This window comes from Lathyrus oleraceus, chromosome 7 (assembly GCF_024323335.1).
Source record: "Lathyrus oleraceus cultivar Zhongwan6 chromosome 7, CAAS_Psat_ZW6_1.0, whole genome shotgun sequence".
Lineage (NCBI taxonomy): Eukaryota > Viridiplantae > Streptophyta > Magnoliopsida > Fabales > Fabaceae > Lathyrus > Lathyrus oleraceus.
In genome coordinates, this window is record NC_066585.1 from 292,978,322 (window position 1) to 292,991,784 (window position 13,463).

A 13,463-nucleotide genomic window follows, 5' to 3' on the forward strand; every position below is an offset into this window, starting at 1 on the left:
AGGGCATAATATTCTGCCTTCGTGCTGGAGTGAGCATCCAGAGATTGTTTCTAGGAGCTCCAAGAAATTAAAATAGGACCAAAGAATATGCACGTACCAGAAGTGGACCTACGGTCATCTGGGTCACTCGCCCTGTCTGAGTCACTATAAGCCCTAAGGGAGAACTTTTGAGCTGAAAGGGAAGGAGACAATAGCAGACCATGTTCCAATGTACCACTAAGGTACCTGATTATCCTTTTCACCGTATGCCAATGAGTATCCAAAGGGGAGGCCATGAATTGAAAAGCTTTATTGATACTAAAGGCAATATCTGGTGTTATTAAGGTTACATATTGTAGAGCACCAATAATGGACTGTTATAGTTGCGGATCAAAGAAGGTGTTAGAGCCATGTTTGCTAAGTTTATAGGTGCTAAGCATGGGTGTAGGGACCCCATTAGTATTTTCCATATTTTCCCTAACCAAAAGATCTCTTATGTACTTGGTTTGGGTGAGAAGTAGGAAGCTAGGTCTTTTCTCCATTCCTTATCACAAGCTGGAAATGTACTCCATATATTCCACCTTGAAGGGGGTGTTAAAACCATCTACGTTTATTGGGATTACTGGGCCTCTTATTATTTTAGCTCACTTTTGTTTTGGTTACAACCATTCCTCCTAGTTTTTAGGATTCTCTTTTTAAATAAATACTTGTAATCTACTCTGTTTTCAGTAATGAGAAATACGTTTATATATTTTTTCTTTTTTGCCTTTTCTTTTCTCATGGAAATAAGACTTAAATAATCTTTTGGTCCCTGTAAATTAATGAGTTTTTAATTTTGATCAATATAATTGTTTTTTTGTCTGAGTCCCTATATCTCACTTTTGTGTTGGTTTTAGTCCCTAAAAGGAAAATCCGCAGAAAAACTTCGAACTTTCCTGTGGATTTTCACTTTATGGACTAAAATCAACACAAAAAGTGAGATATAGGGGCTCAGACAAAAAAAATTACAGAGATCAAAATCAAAAATTCGCTAACTTACCGGGATCAAAAATGCATTTAAGTCTGACAATAATGATGGGTATTAGGTGTATAATGTGCACCTTTTAAAAGTCTATTTATAGAGTGACGATTAATTAAGAATATCATTTCAATAAATCATTTCGACTTTATAAATAAAATCTAATCGACTTTTTAACTTTATTTGATCACTTAATTGTTTAAGACACTTTATTAAAGTAGGTAATATAATTAAAATATACATATAATATTTATTGAAATATTAAAATAATATAAAAAATACTCCATCACATGTCTCTCAATAAAAAGTTGTAAAAAAATAATATGTATTACACTTTATTTTATTGAAATATAAAAATAATATTAAAAAATGTAAAAAAAAAATATTTTGACATTTTTAATAGTTTATACTTAGAATAAAAAGTTGTCTCATGAGAGATAAGAATTCATTTTTTTCTCAAATCTTTTATTACCTGTTTTGTTTGGTCTCTAATTACCAGTTTCTAAATTAAGAAAAAGTGAAAAAGAAAAGTTGTTCTATTCTTTCTATAAGGAAATTAGCATCATGTAAAAAAATCACCTGCCTTAATTCACAATGAAGGTTACCTCAATTTTATAAAGTTTTTATTTAAATGAACAATGATCAAACATCATTTCCTTTGAAACTTCAAGAAGGAAATTAAATACATAAAATAAAGATAAAGTGTTTTCAAATTAATCAAATACTACCATTCAAGGTTCATCAAATATATCTTATTGACTTTTTGTGCATCCTACACAGATGAAATCTGGGGAGCAAAAGCATCTAGTACTAATTACAAATGTATGAAAAGCAATCCAAACTAGATACATCATATCTATTCATTATAATAAAAATTCTCAGACCCAAAAATAGATGCAGCAAAAAACAGCATAACCATAAAAATACATCTATAGATTTTATATATAAAAAAGGTCAATACCATCAACAAAAACACATCTATCACAAAATATATTAGATACACATCATCTATATCTATAGGTTCAACCATGTTTTTCTGTAACTCCATGGAACTCTTCTTGTTCAGAGTTTTTCACCAAGATATGTTGTTTCTTAGACTCAACATGTGTGTGATACAATATGACATTAGGCCTTACATCAAAGTCTAGAATGAAGTTATTATTTTTCCCAGCATCTGTTACCTCTGGATTTTGAACAAGTTCTTTGATTGCTTCAGGCATAGGTTCATCATTCATCATATTCTTCCAATAATCTCCCAAGTCTTTACTTGCATAAGAGAGGTCAGCAACCTAGAAAGAAAATTGAAAGGTTATCAATAAGTTATTTATGTGATTGATTGATATCAAGAAATTTCATAGAGATGATTCATGAAAGGTTACCAGAAAGAGATAAAATAGAATGAAGAAAGCAAAGATGGACTTCATTTCTTTTATAAGATGTGGACTTTTCATTAGATTTGTTATTTTGTTGGCTAAGATTTTCACCCTCTGACTATCTCTTTTATAGGCCACAATGGGCCCACTATGTACATGATGAATCTAGAAGTTTTGACTAATGGAACAAGATCATATTTTAGAAATATTTAGGAAAAAATATACCTACTTATCATTATTATCATTTAGACAAAAAGTTGAAGACTACAAGAATGATGCCATTCTATATTATGACATTCTAAATTTCAAAAATTTAAGAGATATATAAGTATATATTTTAAGTACCATTTATATGTAACACATATTTTAAAGTTGTTGAATTATTTCTCAAATTGTATTGTTAATTCTTTTTAAATGATGAAATTAATTCTCGTAAAAAAGTATATTCATAGATTTAATTAACTCTTTTTAAATGATAAAATTAATTCTCGTAAAAATTATATTTATAGGTTTTAAAAATAAAATATAGATAATATGTATTAGAACAACAATTAATAAAGAAGATTAAAGAAAAATAAAAATAAAAAATATATTAATTTTTTTTAATGTAGTTCAATTAATGGTGTCTACCTTTACAACTATAGGACATTTAGAGTTATTTTAATTTTTGTGCTAATTAAAATTACAATGTTTCAAGATATATATATATATATATATATATATATATATATATATATATATATATATATATATATATATATATATATATATATATATATATATATATATATATATATATATATATATATATATATATATATATATATATATATATATATATATATATATATATATATATATCCATGAACTCTATCGCAAGGCTATCACACCCGTACCCCTTAGTCATCTATTTATTGTTGGAACAAAAGAGTTTTCAAAAAAGATGAGAGAAGAACAAGAAGAAGAGAGAAAATAAATAGTAACTGAATTGTAAAAGAGAAATATTATTGAATGAAGTTGTTATTAGAATTTACATCATACAATGGCCTTTATATAGGAAACTAAAGTACATGATCAAAACTATACAAATCGACCCAAATCTAAAACATACAAAATGAAAAGTACAAAACTACAAGTTACATTTTGACATAACAACTATATGATGTATTCGACTCAGTGGAATACATTTGACTCATACTCCTCGACTAGCTACTTAGACATAGTCGAATGATAGCTTTCGACATAACATCAAATTATAACTTCTTACACACCCCATAATTCATGTTCTCGAGACTTTTCATCTTGATGCTTCTCTTTAACTCGTCGAACCTAGCTTTCTTCTGGGGTTTGGTGAGTATGTCAGTTAGTTGCCATTCTGTTTTGCAATTATCATGTTTAAGCTTTCATTTGTTAAATTGATCCCTCAGAAAATGATACCTCATTTCTATATGCTTACTTCAACCATGACACAATGAATGATTCTCCAGATCGTTAGATGACTTATTGTCGAAAAACAACTTCATTTTCTTAGGTTCCATTATCTTGACTGGCGTTGTTTGCATTTGTTGACATACACTCTATGTTAAGAGACATACTTTGTGAAACCTGCTTCAATCCGGAAGTTGTCTATTCTCTTATTTCAAGCTCTTAGAGCTTGCTTCAAACCATAGAGAACCTTCCTTAATATGTACACATTCGACTCTTCCCCTTTGATTTCGAATCCTGGTGGTTGACTGGCATATACTTCTTCTTTCAGAGGTCCATTCAGAAACGTAGATTTTACATTAAACCGATGTATCTTCCACGCTCTCTATGTTGTTATAGACACAATAATTATGATTGTCTTCAGCCTTGTAACAGGCGCATACACTTCGTCGAAATCAATACTAGGTTTTTGCATAAAACCTCTCGCCACTAGTATTTCCTTATGCTTGGAAATTTCACCTTTTGACCTTTGTTTCATCTTGTAAACCCACTTCAGATCAATTGGCTTCTTTATTGATTCTTCAACAAGCTCCCAGGTCTTGCTCTTCTCGATTTCCATGAGTTCTTCTTTCATGGCTGCTAACCAATTTGAATCATGCATGGCTTTATTCAAATTGATTGGTTCTGCTTCAGCCATCATCATTGCTTCTTCTATTAAGTCACCATATGCACCGACTGTCTCTTATATCTAGATAGCCTTGTCGACTCAGTTATTGCTATAGTCAATCTCATAACATTCTTCTCAGGTGGTTCTTCCTTTTGATTGGTTGTGGCTTCAGTTTGTTGATCATTTTCAAACACGGTTGTAATTGTTTCTCATTCCTGACAAACTGACTCATGAATCCAATCCTACCCTTTTCTTTCATCCACTAGAACATCTCGACTGATCACTAGTTTATCATCATTTTGTGAATACAACTTGTATGTATCAGTCAAATGATAACCTATGAGCACCATAGTCTGACTTCGGTCATCTAGTTTCTTCCTTAATTATTCAGGTACATGCCTTAAGCACATTGATCCAAACACTTTAAGATGACTAACATTCGGCTTCACACCTGTCCAAGCTTCTTAAGGAGTCATCTCAACTATCTTCATGGTTGGGCATATGTTTAGAATGTATATTGTTGTTGAAACTATTTCACCCAAAAATCGCTTTGGCATATCTTTAGCTTTCGACATGTTCTTAGTCATGTTAAATATACTTCGATTATTCCTCTTAGCTATGCCATTATGTTGAGGTGTATAAGGTGCAATGACCTCATGCTTTATACCTTCCTCATTTCAAAATCTAGAAAATTCTCGAGAGGTGTATTCACCACCATCATTAGTTCTCAATTTCATCAGCTTGCATCCATTATGCTTCTCGACATGAAATTTGAACTTCTTGAACTGTATGAATACCTCACTATTCCTTTTAATAAGATAAATCTGCATGTATCTAGTTAATAAGACAATTGAAAGTGAGAAAAAAGAGAAATTATGGAGGAAAAATATGAATGTGCACTCAAGGTGTTTATTATAATGTGTGTTAATCACCACTATGATTTCTAAAAGCTACACAATGTTATTACAAACAACTTTTCTTACTCTTACAAATGATTTATAGCTCCTCTCTATTTATAGATGAGATTACTTGCACTCCAAGTAATCACAAAATAACTAACTCAACTTAAACTAAGCTAAGTCAATCTATTTCTACTTTGTTGACTCCTTCGACAACTACATGTTTCGACTGCATGCATCGATAAACTATATTTGACTTTTTGTCAAACATAGCAAATATAGACTATGTTCAACGCATGTTATTTTGACATACACTAAAACACCTTTCGACACCCATCGAATATAAACACATTATTTCGACTTCGACACAAAAAATTACATATTTAACATCTACTACTCTTTTCTAGGATTTAGAATCCATCCTTTAAAAAATGAGGAGCTAATATTTTTGAAGGTCACTAAGTTACTCAATGCAACATACATAATAGTTTTAACACACTACTACAAAAAACACACCTAACGCCAGACGCGAAATGCATTTAACCTCGATTACAAAGGCTAGGTAACGAAGTGCGTAATGAAAAGCTACCACTTTACCCCTCGATTATTAAAAACCGATGGGTAAAGTTATCTGCACATGGGTTCGATCCCCAACATCTTCATTTTTAATTTTTTTAGTACTGGACAGTGTGGCTAATATTAAGTCTCGGTGTTTTGTAGAACTGAGGTAATATCTCTATGTTATTACCTCGATTTTATGTAAAACCGAGGGGATACATTTTTTTAGTACTATTACATGCACCTGTATTACAAAACCATATTACAGAATAAGGAACCATATTTTACAGATTCCTGAAACAGAAACATTGTATATTTTGCCAAATTCTCAAACTAAAATATTATACCACAAATATTCATTGTTAACATCAAATGCAAATCCAAAATGGCACGCACTTTATATATTTTAAAACAAAACTAAAACAAATTATTAACCAACAAAAGCAATAACCAAAATGGAAAGTTTTGTAGGATGTACAATTTGAGTTGTCACTGACCGTTAAGCACCTATAATTTTAACAACATTTGAAACCAATTAGGATAATCAACAACAACTTTAAATCTACTGTACAAGGAATGAAAACGAGTAACTGAATAATTATAAATTACTAAGCGATATAAAATATTTACATACTAGTTTTTCCATATCCCCTCTTCATGATCACGACAAATATCATGCACATCATCTGAATCATTTTCTTCAGATGATAGACGTACATGTGTTGCTAAACAAGGGGTCTCATAGTTAAAATCTTAGTTTCCATCAGTACTATCAGGAAGATGTTTTCCTTGAAGAATAATTAAGGATCTAGTGCTAGCAGGATCAGTGACATAAAAAACTTGTTTTGCTTGGATTGCCATGACGAATTGTTTGTTCCTATAAGTTGTCTTTCGAAGATCATCCTATGTGAATCCTAATTCATCAATTTCTATATCAGTGTTACTGTCAATCTACTTGCACTTAAATAAATACACTTTAAAAGCAACATAGTCAATCTCCAAAATCTCCTCAATGACCCCAAAGTACGTTCTAGATGATAGTACAATATTGTTATCTTTAGAACTAGAAAAATACATGGATTCAACCTCAACCATATCTCCACTATTTTGTATGGTGCTATGATCATCCTCTGATTTTGTATATAATGAATATTTAGTAATGTTGTATGTACTCCAAGTAATTACATTAAACTTAGGCATACATGAAAACCATTTAATTGCATTTGATGGGCTACTCTCTTTAGAAACACATTTATTAAACCAATTTATGAAGGTTTTGTTATGCTCTATCAACAACCATCTTTCATTTATCCGAGGAAATTTTTCCTTTATAAGACTTTTGTGAGCAGTCAAGTAAGGTTGAACTTCACTAAGGTTATTCAATATATATATGTATATATATGTGTGTGTGTGTGTGTGTGTGCTTGAAGAACTACTTCTTGGTCAAATGTCTTAACATTTAAACCTTGAATACCTCTACCATCATAACATTCACCATGGCGAGACTAATGAATTCCTATAGAGTTTGCTTCTAACAAATAGTTTGTACAAAACTCAATATCTTCTTCTATGATGTACCTTTTTACGATTGAAGCTTTCGGGCAGTGATGATTCTTTGTATACCCTTTAAAAATATTCATGTAACGCTCTATCGGATACATCCACCGTAAATAAACCGGACCAAAAATTATAATCTCCCTTACTAGATGAACAACTAAGTGAACCATAATGTCAAAGAATGATAGAGGGAAAAACATCTCTAATTGGCACAAGATAATTACAGCTTCATGTTCCAAGTTGTCTAAATTTCCAGGATCAATAACTTCACTACATATAACATTGAAGAATAAGCATAATCTAGTTATAGTTACACTTACATTTCTTGGTAAAATGCCACGAATAGCCGATGGTAGAAGTTATTGCATCAAGACATGACAATCATGAGATTTTAAACCAACTAACTTTAAATCATTCATTGACACAAGTTTATTCACATTTGATGAGTACCATCGGGGAACTTTGATACCTTGAAAACATTCACAATTTTTTTTCTTTTTTAGACAGAGTGTGACATGTTGGGGGCAAATAAGTTATATTTCCTATTTCTTTTGGGGCTTCCTTTTTTTGTATACCCATCACAACTATATCTTCGCGGGATTTCTTAGTATCTTTTGTCTTGCTTTTAATATTGAGAAGTGTTCCAATCAAACTATCACATACATTTTTCTCTACATGCATCACACCATGACAATGTCTTACATCAAGACTAAACCAATATAGAAACAAGGAATCAATTTTCTTTCATTGCAATGAATCAGCTATAGGGTGGATTTTTCCAACACACACTCTTTCATATGCATGCCATCTAGTATTCTTTGCATCATTAACATTAGCAAACAATCTCTTGATCCTTGGAATTATCGGTAGGTGCCACATCCCCTTGGAAAGAACACCCTTGCTAGTTATACTATCATCATCATCAACATCATTGTCCTTCTGCTTGTAGCATGACTCTCTACATCTTGGGCACTCCTTCAAGTTTTCAAACTCCTTTCTATGTAAGATGCAATCATTACGACATGCATGTATTTTGATATAATCCAAACCTATTGGACATTATATCTTCCTAGCCTGATAACTATCGTTCAACAACGTGTTACCTTCGAGAAGTATTTCTTTCAACAATTCAAGCAATTCAGTGAAACTTTTATCTATCCATCCATCTCTTGCCTTAAGATTAAATAGTCTTAACACAACTGACATTCTTGTATAACTTTTACATCCCGGATACAATGAATCTTCCATGTCTCTTTGCAAAGTATCTATCATATTAACTTTCTTGAAAGCATCTACTCCAATATCACGAATCATGTCTTCTAGAGTATCATTCATAAATTCGTCTTCTTCAATTGTATGTGACATGGGTCTATTTTTTGTCACTTCACCACTACATACCAATTTCGTGTAATTTTAAATAATTTCATCACAGCCACAATTACTGAATATAACACCCCTTGGATGTTTTTTTTCCGTATTAAAACACTTTTTATAAAGACACCAAAAAAGTTCATTATTTTTAGAAATGTTTTTTTAGCGAAATCAAGAAATTGTATCACTCCACTCTCATACTCTTTACTTAATCTAGTGACTTTCATCCAACTACGATCCATAATTACATAAAGTTTCTGAAAATAAAATAAAAATAGTACACAACCAACAAAACAGTAAACAACAAGACAACCTCAAAATAATAACAACAACATTAGTAATTGAAAACTTGTACATGTCGGAAATGTGATGAGAGACTTGTAAAGAAAAAAGTTGGTTTGAGCTTCCTTCCTCCTTGGAGAAGAATGATATTCTTTCGTTTGCTAGGGATAAAAAAGTGAATGAGCTAGACTTAACATTAACTCTGAGGGAATAAAAAATTTAGAGAGTATTTATCTCGATTTTACTAAAAATCGAGGTAACATATTCCACGTAAGATCTATAAAAAATAAAGAAGCATTTTTTGGTTTCAAATGGAATAAAAAATAAGAGAGCTTTTATTTCGCTTTATTTAAAAGATGATGTATAATATTCGATATAAAATCTATAAAAAATAAATGCGCATTTTTAATTCTAAATAAAACAAAAAATTGCAGTAGTTGAAAATCGAATTTCAAACTCTGAGCAACTATTTATTTCAATTTTTGTAAAAATTGAAGAAAAAATTAATTTTTACTATATATATAATTCATTTCATAAAAAAACTAATACTTACGTCACATTTAAACTGTTTTTAAATTGAAAGTTTTACACATGACTTCGGAGTAAAATATATATATATATAGGCTCGTGGCTTTTTCTTTAGGGTCGTAGCTTTTTCTTTAACCTTTGCATATGTTTGCATAAGTCACGGCACTTCTTCGCTTTTGCTATATTAATTTATACGAATTAAACAAATGAGTGATCTTGTGTTGTCTATTAACCATTGGTTACAATACCCTTTCTGCTGCACAATTGTGAAAACGATAAAGAAACATTGCAATAATAATACACAAAAATGTGCTCTATTCTGCCATGCAAAAACAAACAACCCCTCACAACCATTACTCATAAAATTCTAGCATGTGCAGCATCCTCACAAAGTAAAAAAAAAAATATTATCACTTGTTATAATGCAACTTGTTATTTACTCTTTTAGAAAAATAGATTAAATATTTTGTTATGGTTTTTTTTAATTAAAATTTTAAATAATTATTAAAATTTGAAGTGTAGTGCTTTATAAAAGTTTATATATATATATATATATATATATATATATATATATATATATATATATATATATATATATATATATATATATATATAACAGTCCTTAATTTAATTAATACCGTGAGAACTAATGATATATGAATAGTAAATTTTTTTAGTGGAAATTTCAAGTTGCTTCATGGTAGCAAAAGGACTACAAAAGGACAAGTGTAGTAGGTATCCCATGCTTTGTTCATTATTAGGTAGAAACGCAAAATGTTCAAGCGTGTAAGTTGTCTTTCTCTTGAAGACTAAAGTTTTTTTTTTTATATATTAAGTTCCTAATTATAAAAGCTCCATTTGCATTTTTTACTATTAAAATTGGCCCATTAATTATTCAGTTAATAAATGAGTTAAAGAAAAAAATTACAGTCAATAGATGTAAATACTTAAATCTAATATAAATAATAAAACAAATATCAATTTTTAATGAATAAAATTATGTTTATAACAACATGCACATTTTATTGTACTTTTTTTTATAAATTTAAATAATATCTATAATATAAATGAATTAAAAATTTATTGAATAAAATTTTCAATACATTTTATTCTACTTTTATTATACTTTTTCAATACAAATTTATTTTAGTAATTAATCTTCAAAAAGTGATTTTGATTCAAATTATCCAAATAACCAGAATTGATAAAATTTACTTTCATAAAAATGCATTTAAACATAAATCAATTTCTGTTTAACTCATCTTTAATAAAAATTAATTATATCAAATACATTTATATCAAATTCAATTTTCATCGTCCCTTAATCAAACACAAGCTAAACTTCAGATAAATTTAATATTGCTGCATATTTGTTCACGAAGAAATATATTATATGTTTAAGAGTTTCTGTTAAATAAAATATAGATTGACAACATGTTTATAATTAGAATCATATTCATTTTATAAAAAAATTCAAGAAGTTTAGTTTCAACTCAAATTGTATACTTTATCATTTTTATTATATATTCGTCATGCTTACATATATACCAACACAACATTGACTATTATTAATTGAATGACACTGTGTCACATCAAGCATAATGCATGTATATTCTTCCTCCCAAAAAAAAGTTTAGTCGACTAATTTCAATAGAATTACATAGCTACCATACATATAAAACTAGGTGAATGATACGTTATTATTTTTGGAAAATCCACAATCAATTAAGAGTATTTATGTGTATTCTACTACTATTATGTCAAATATTAAATTTTAAAGAAAAATGTAGAGTATGTTAGAAGTTAATAGTTGCAGGGTGTTCAAGTTTGTAATTCAACAATGGTTGGTTCGATCTAGTCGAAGTAGGTATAATTAGTATACGTGTCAAATTATGTAAACAGGTATTTGACATAGTCAAATATTGCACTTTTGTGATTTGTTTGGTTGTCTATAAATAAGTATAATAATGTAATTCAAAACATAGTTTTTCATAATAATTTTACTCAATAATTTTTTTTCTACAATTCAGTTACTCTCTTTTCTTTCTTCTTCTTCTTCCTCATCTTTCTTGAAATCCCGATCGTTTCAACAAATTGGTATCAACGAGACCTAGTTGTGATTCAGAGAGAATTTGTAATGGCAAACGGTAATACAATGTTAACGCAATTTTCAGCGAATCTATTAGTTTTCAAAGAAGAGAACTACAAATGATGAGTTGCACAAATGAAGGTTATTTTCAGATTTCAAGATGTGGCTGACATCGTGAATGATAGAGTACCTGCATAGGAACCGAATGCAGATGATGTTCAGCAAGCTGGACACAAGGAACGAAGAAAGAAAGATGAAAAAACTTTGTTCTTGATCAATCAATGTATGGATTCTAACGTGTTTGAGAAGATCATTTAACAAGAAACAACAAAAGGAGTGTGAGACAAGTTAAAGAACATGTATGACGAAGATGAAAAGTTGAAGAGGGTGAAGTTTTAGGCGCTCAATAATTTGAGATGACACAAATGAAGAAAGACGAATTAGTCTCAGAATTCTTCTCACGTGTTGTGATGTTAACGAACCAGATGAAGGTGTGTGGTGAGTCAATCACTGATTCGTAGAAGATTGAGAATGTGTTGAGATCTTTAACTACGAACTTTGATTATATTTTTTTGTCTATTGAAGAGTTCAAGAACCTTGTTGAGATGAAGGTGAAAGAACTTCAAGCTTCATTATAGGCTTATGAGATAAGACTGAAGCAGAGGAACTCAGAAAGGGAGAAAGTGGCTTGATAAGAACTACAAGCAATATTCATCAAGATATCTGGTAAAGAAAAGGATAAGTAGAGAAAGAATCTTACAAATGATGAAAAGTCAAGCAAGAATTCAAAGAATCCATCTGATTCAATAAAAAAAGTCACGGGAAACAAGTATTATGGGAAGAAAGTTGACATGAAAGAGGTGCAGTGTTGCAATTGTCAAGGACTTGGTCATTATGCTCGAGAATGTTGAAGGAAAATTGAGCCAAGAGCAAAGGATAATGAAGAAGTGAAATATGAACATGCAAGAGGTTATGACTCTGATCATATGCTAGTCATGGCAATTACTCAGTCGAGCAATGAATGTGACAAATATGTGGTACCTAGATTCAGGATGCCGTAATCACATGACTGGTAATAAAAACGGGTTCACCAAGTTAGAATAATCAGTTAAGAAAGTTATCAACTTTGCAGATGGCAAGAACCTCACATTAAGTGCAATATATATATATATATATATATATATATATGTGTGTGTGTGTGTGTGTGTGTGTGTGTGCGTGCGCGTGTGCGTGCGCGTGTGCGTACGCGCGCGCGCGCGTGTGTGTATGTACGCACGCGCGCGCGCGTGTGTGTGTGTGTGCGTGGTTAGAAAAGATGGTCGAAAGGCCATCATCACTGATGTGTTGTATGTACCTTCGATGACAAGTAAGTTGATAAGCATAAGTCAATTATTTGCAAAAGGATACAACATGAAGTTGGAAAATTATCAGATGAAGGTGCATGATGGTGAAGGAATGTTGATTCTGAAAGAACCATTGGCAGATAATAAGACCGTCAAAGTAGAGATCAACATGGTTGGTTACAAGTGTCTTGCTTTGACTGCAGAAGAAGATAAGAATTGGATATGGTACCACATTTATGTACATCTAAACTTCAAAAGCTTAGGTATACTCAACCTGAAGAAAATATTGTATGGATTACCTCAACGGAAGGAACCAAGTCAGTTGTGTAAGGGATGTTGCAAAGCAAAGCAGACTAGGAAAGAATTCAAGCATG

The 13,463-nt window shown here is 30.6% G+C and overlaps 1 protein-coding gene across 1 annotated transcript; it reads right to left on the bottom strand.

The window, feature by feature from the left end:
- Positions 1 to 1,689: 1,689 nt before the first annotated feature.
- On the bottom strand, positions 1,690 to 2,518 carry LOC127107118 (organ-specific protein P4-like). The gene is made up of 2 exons (XM_051044394.1): positions 2,377 to 2,518; positions 1,690 to 2,286 (listed from the first exon to the last, which is right to left on the bottom strand). The coding sequence occupies exons 1-2, from the start codon at positions 2,446 to 2,448 to the stop codon at positions 2,020 to 2,022; spliced, it is 339 nt and encodes a 112-aa protein (XP_050900351.1). The 5' UTR covers positions 2,449 to 2,518; the 3' UTR covers positions 1,690 to 2,019.
- Between the last annotated feature and the right edge of the window lie 10,945 nt (positions 2,519 to 13,463).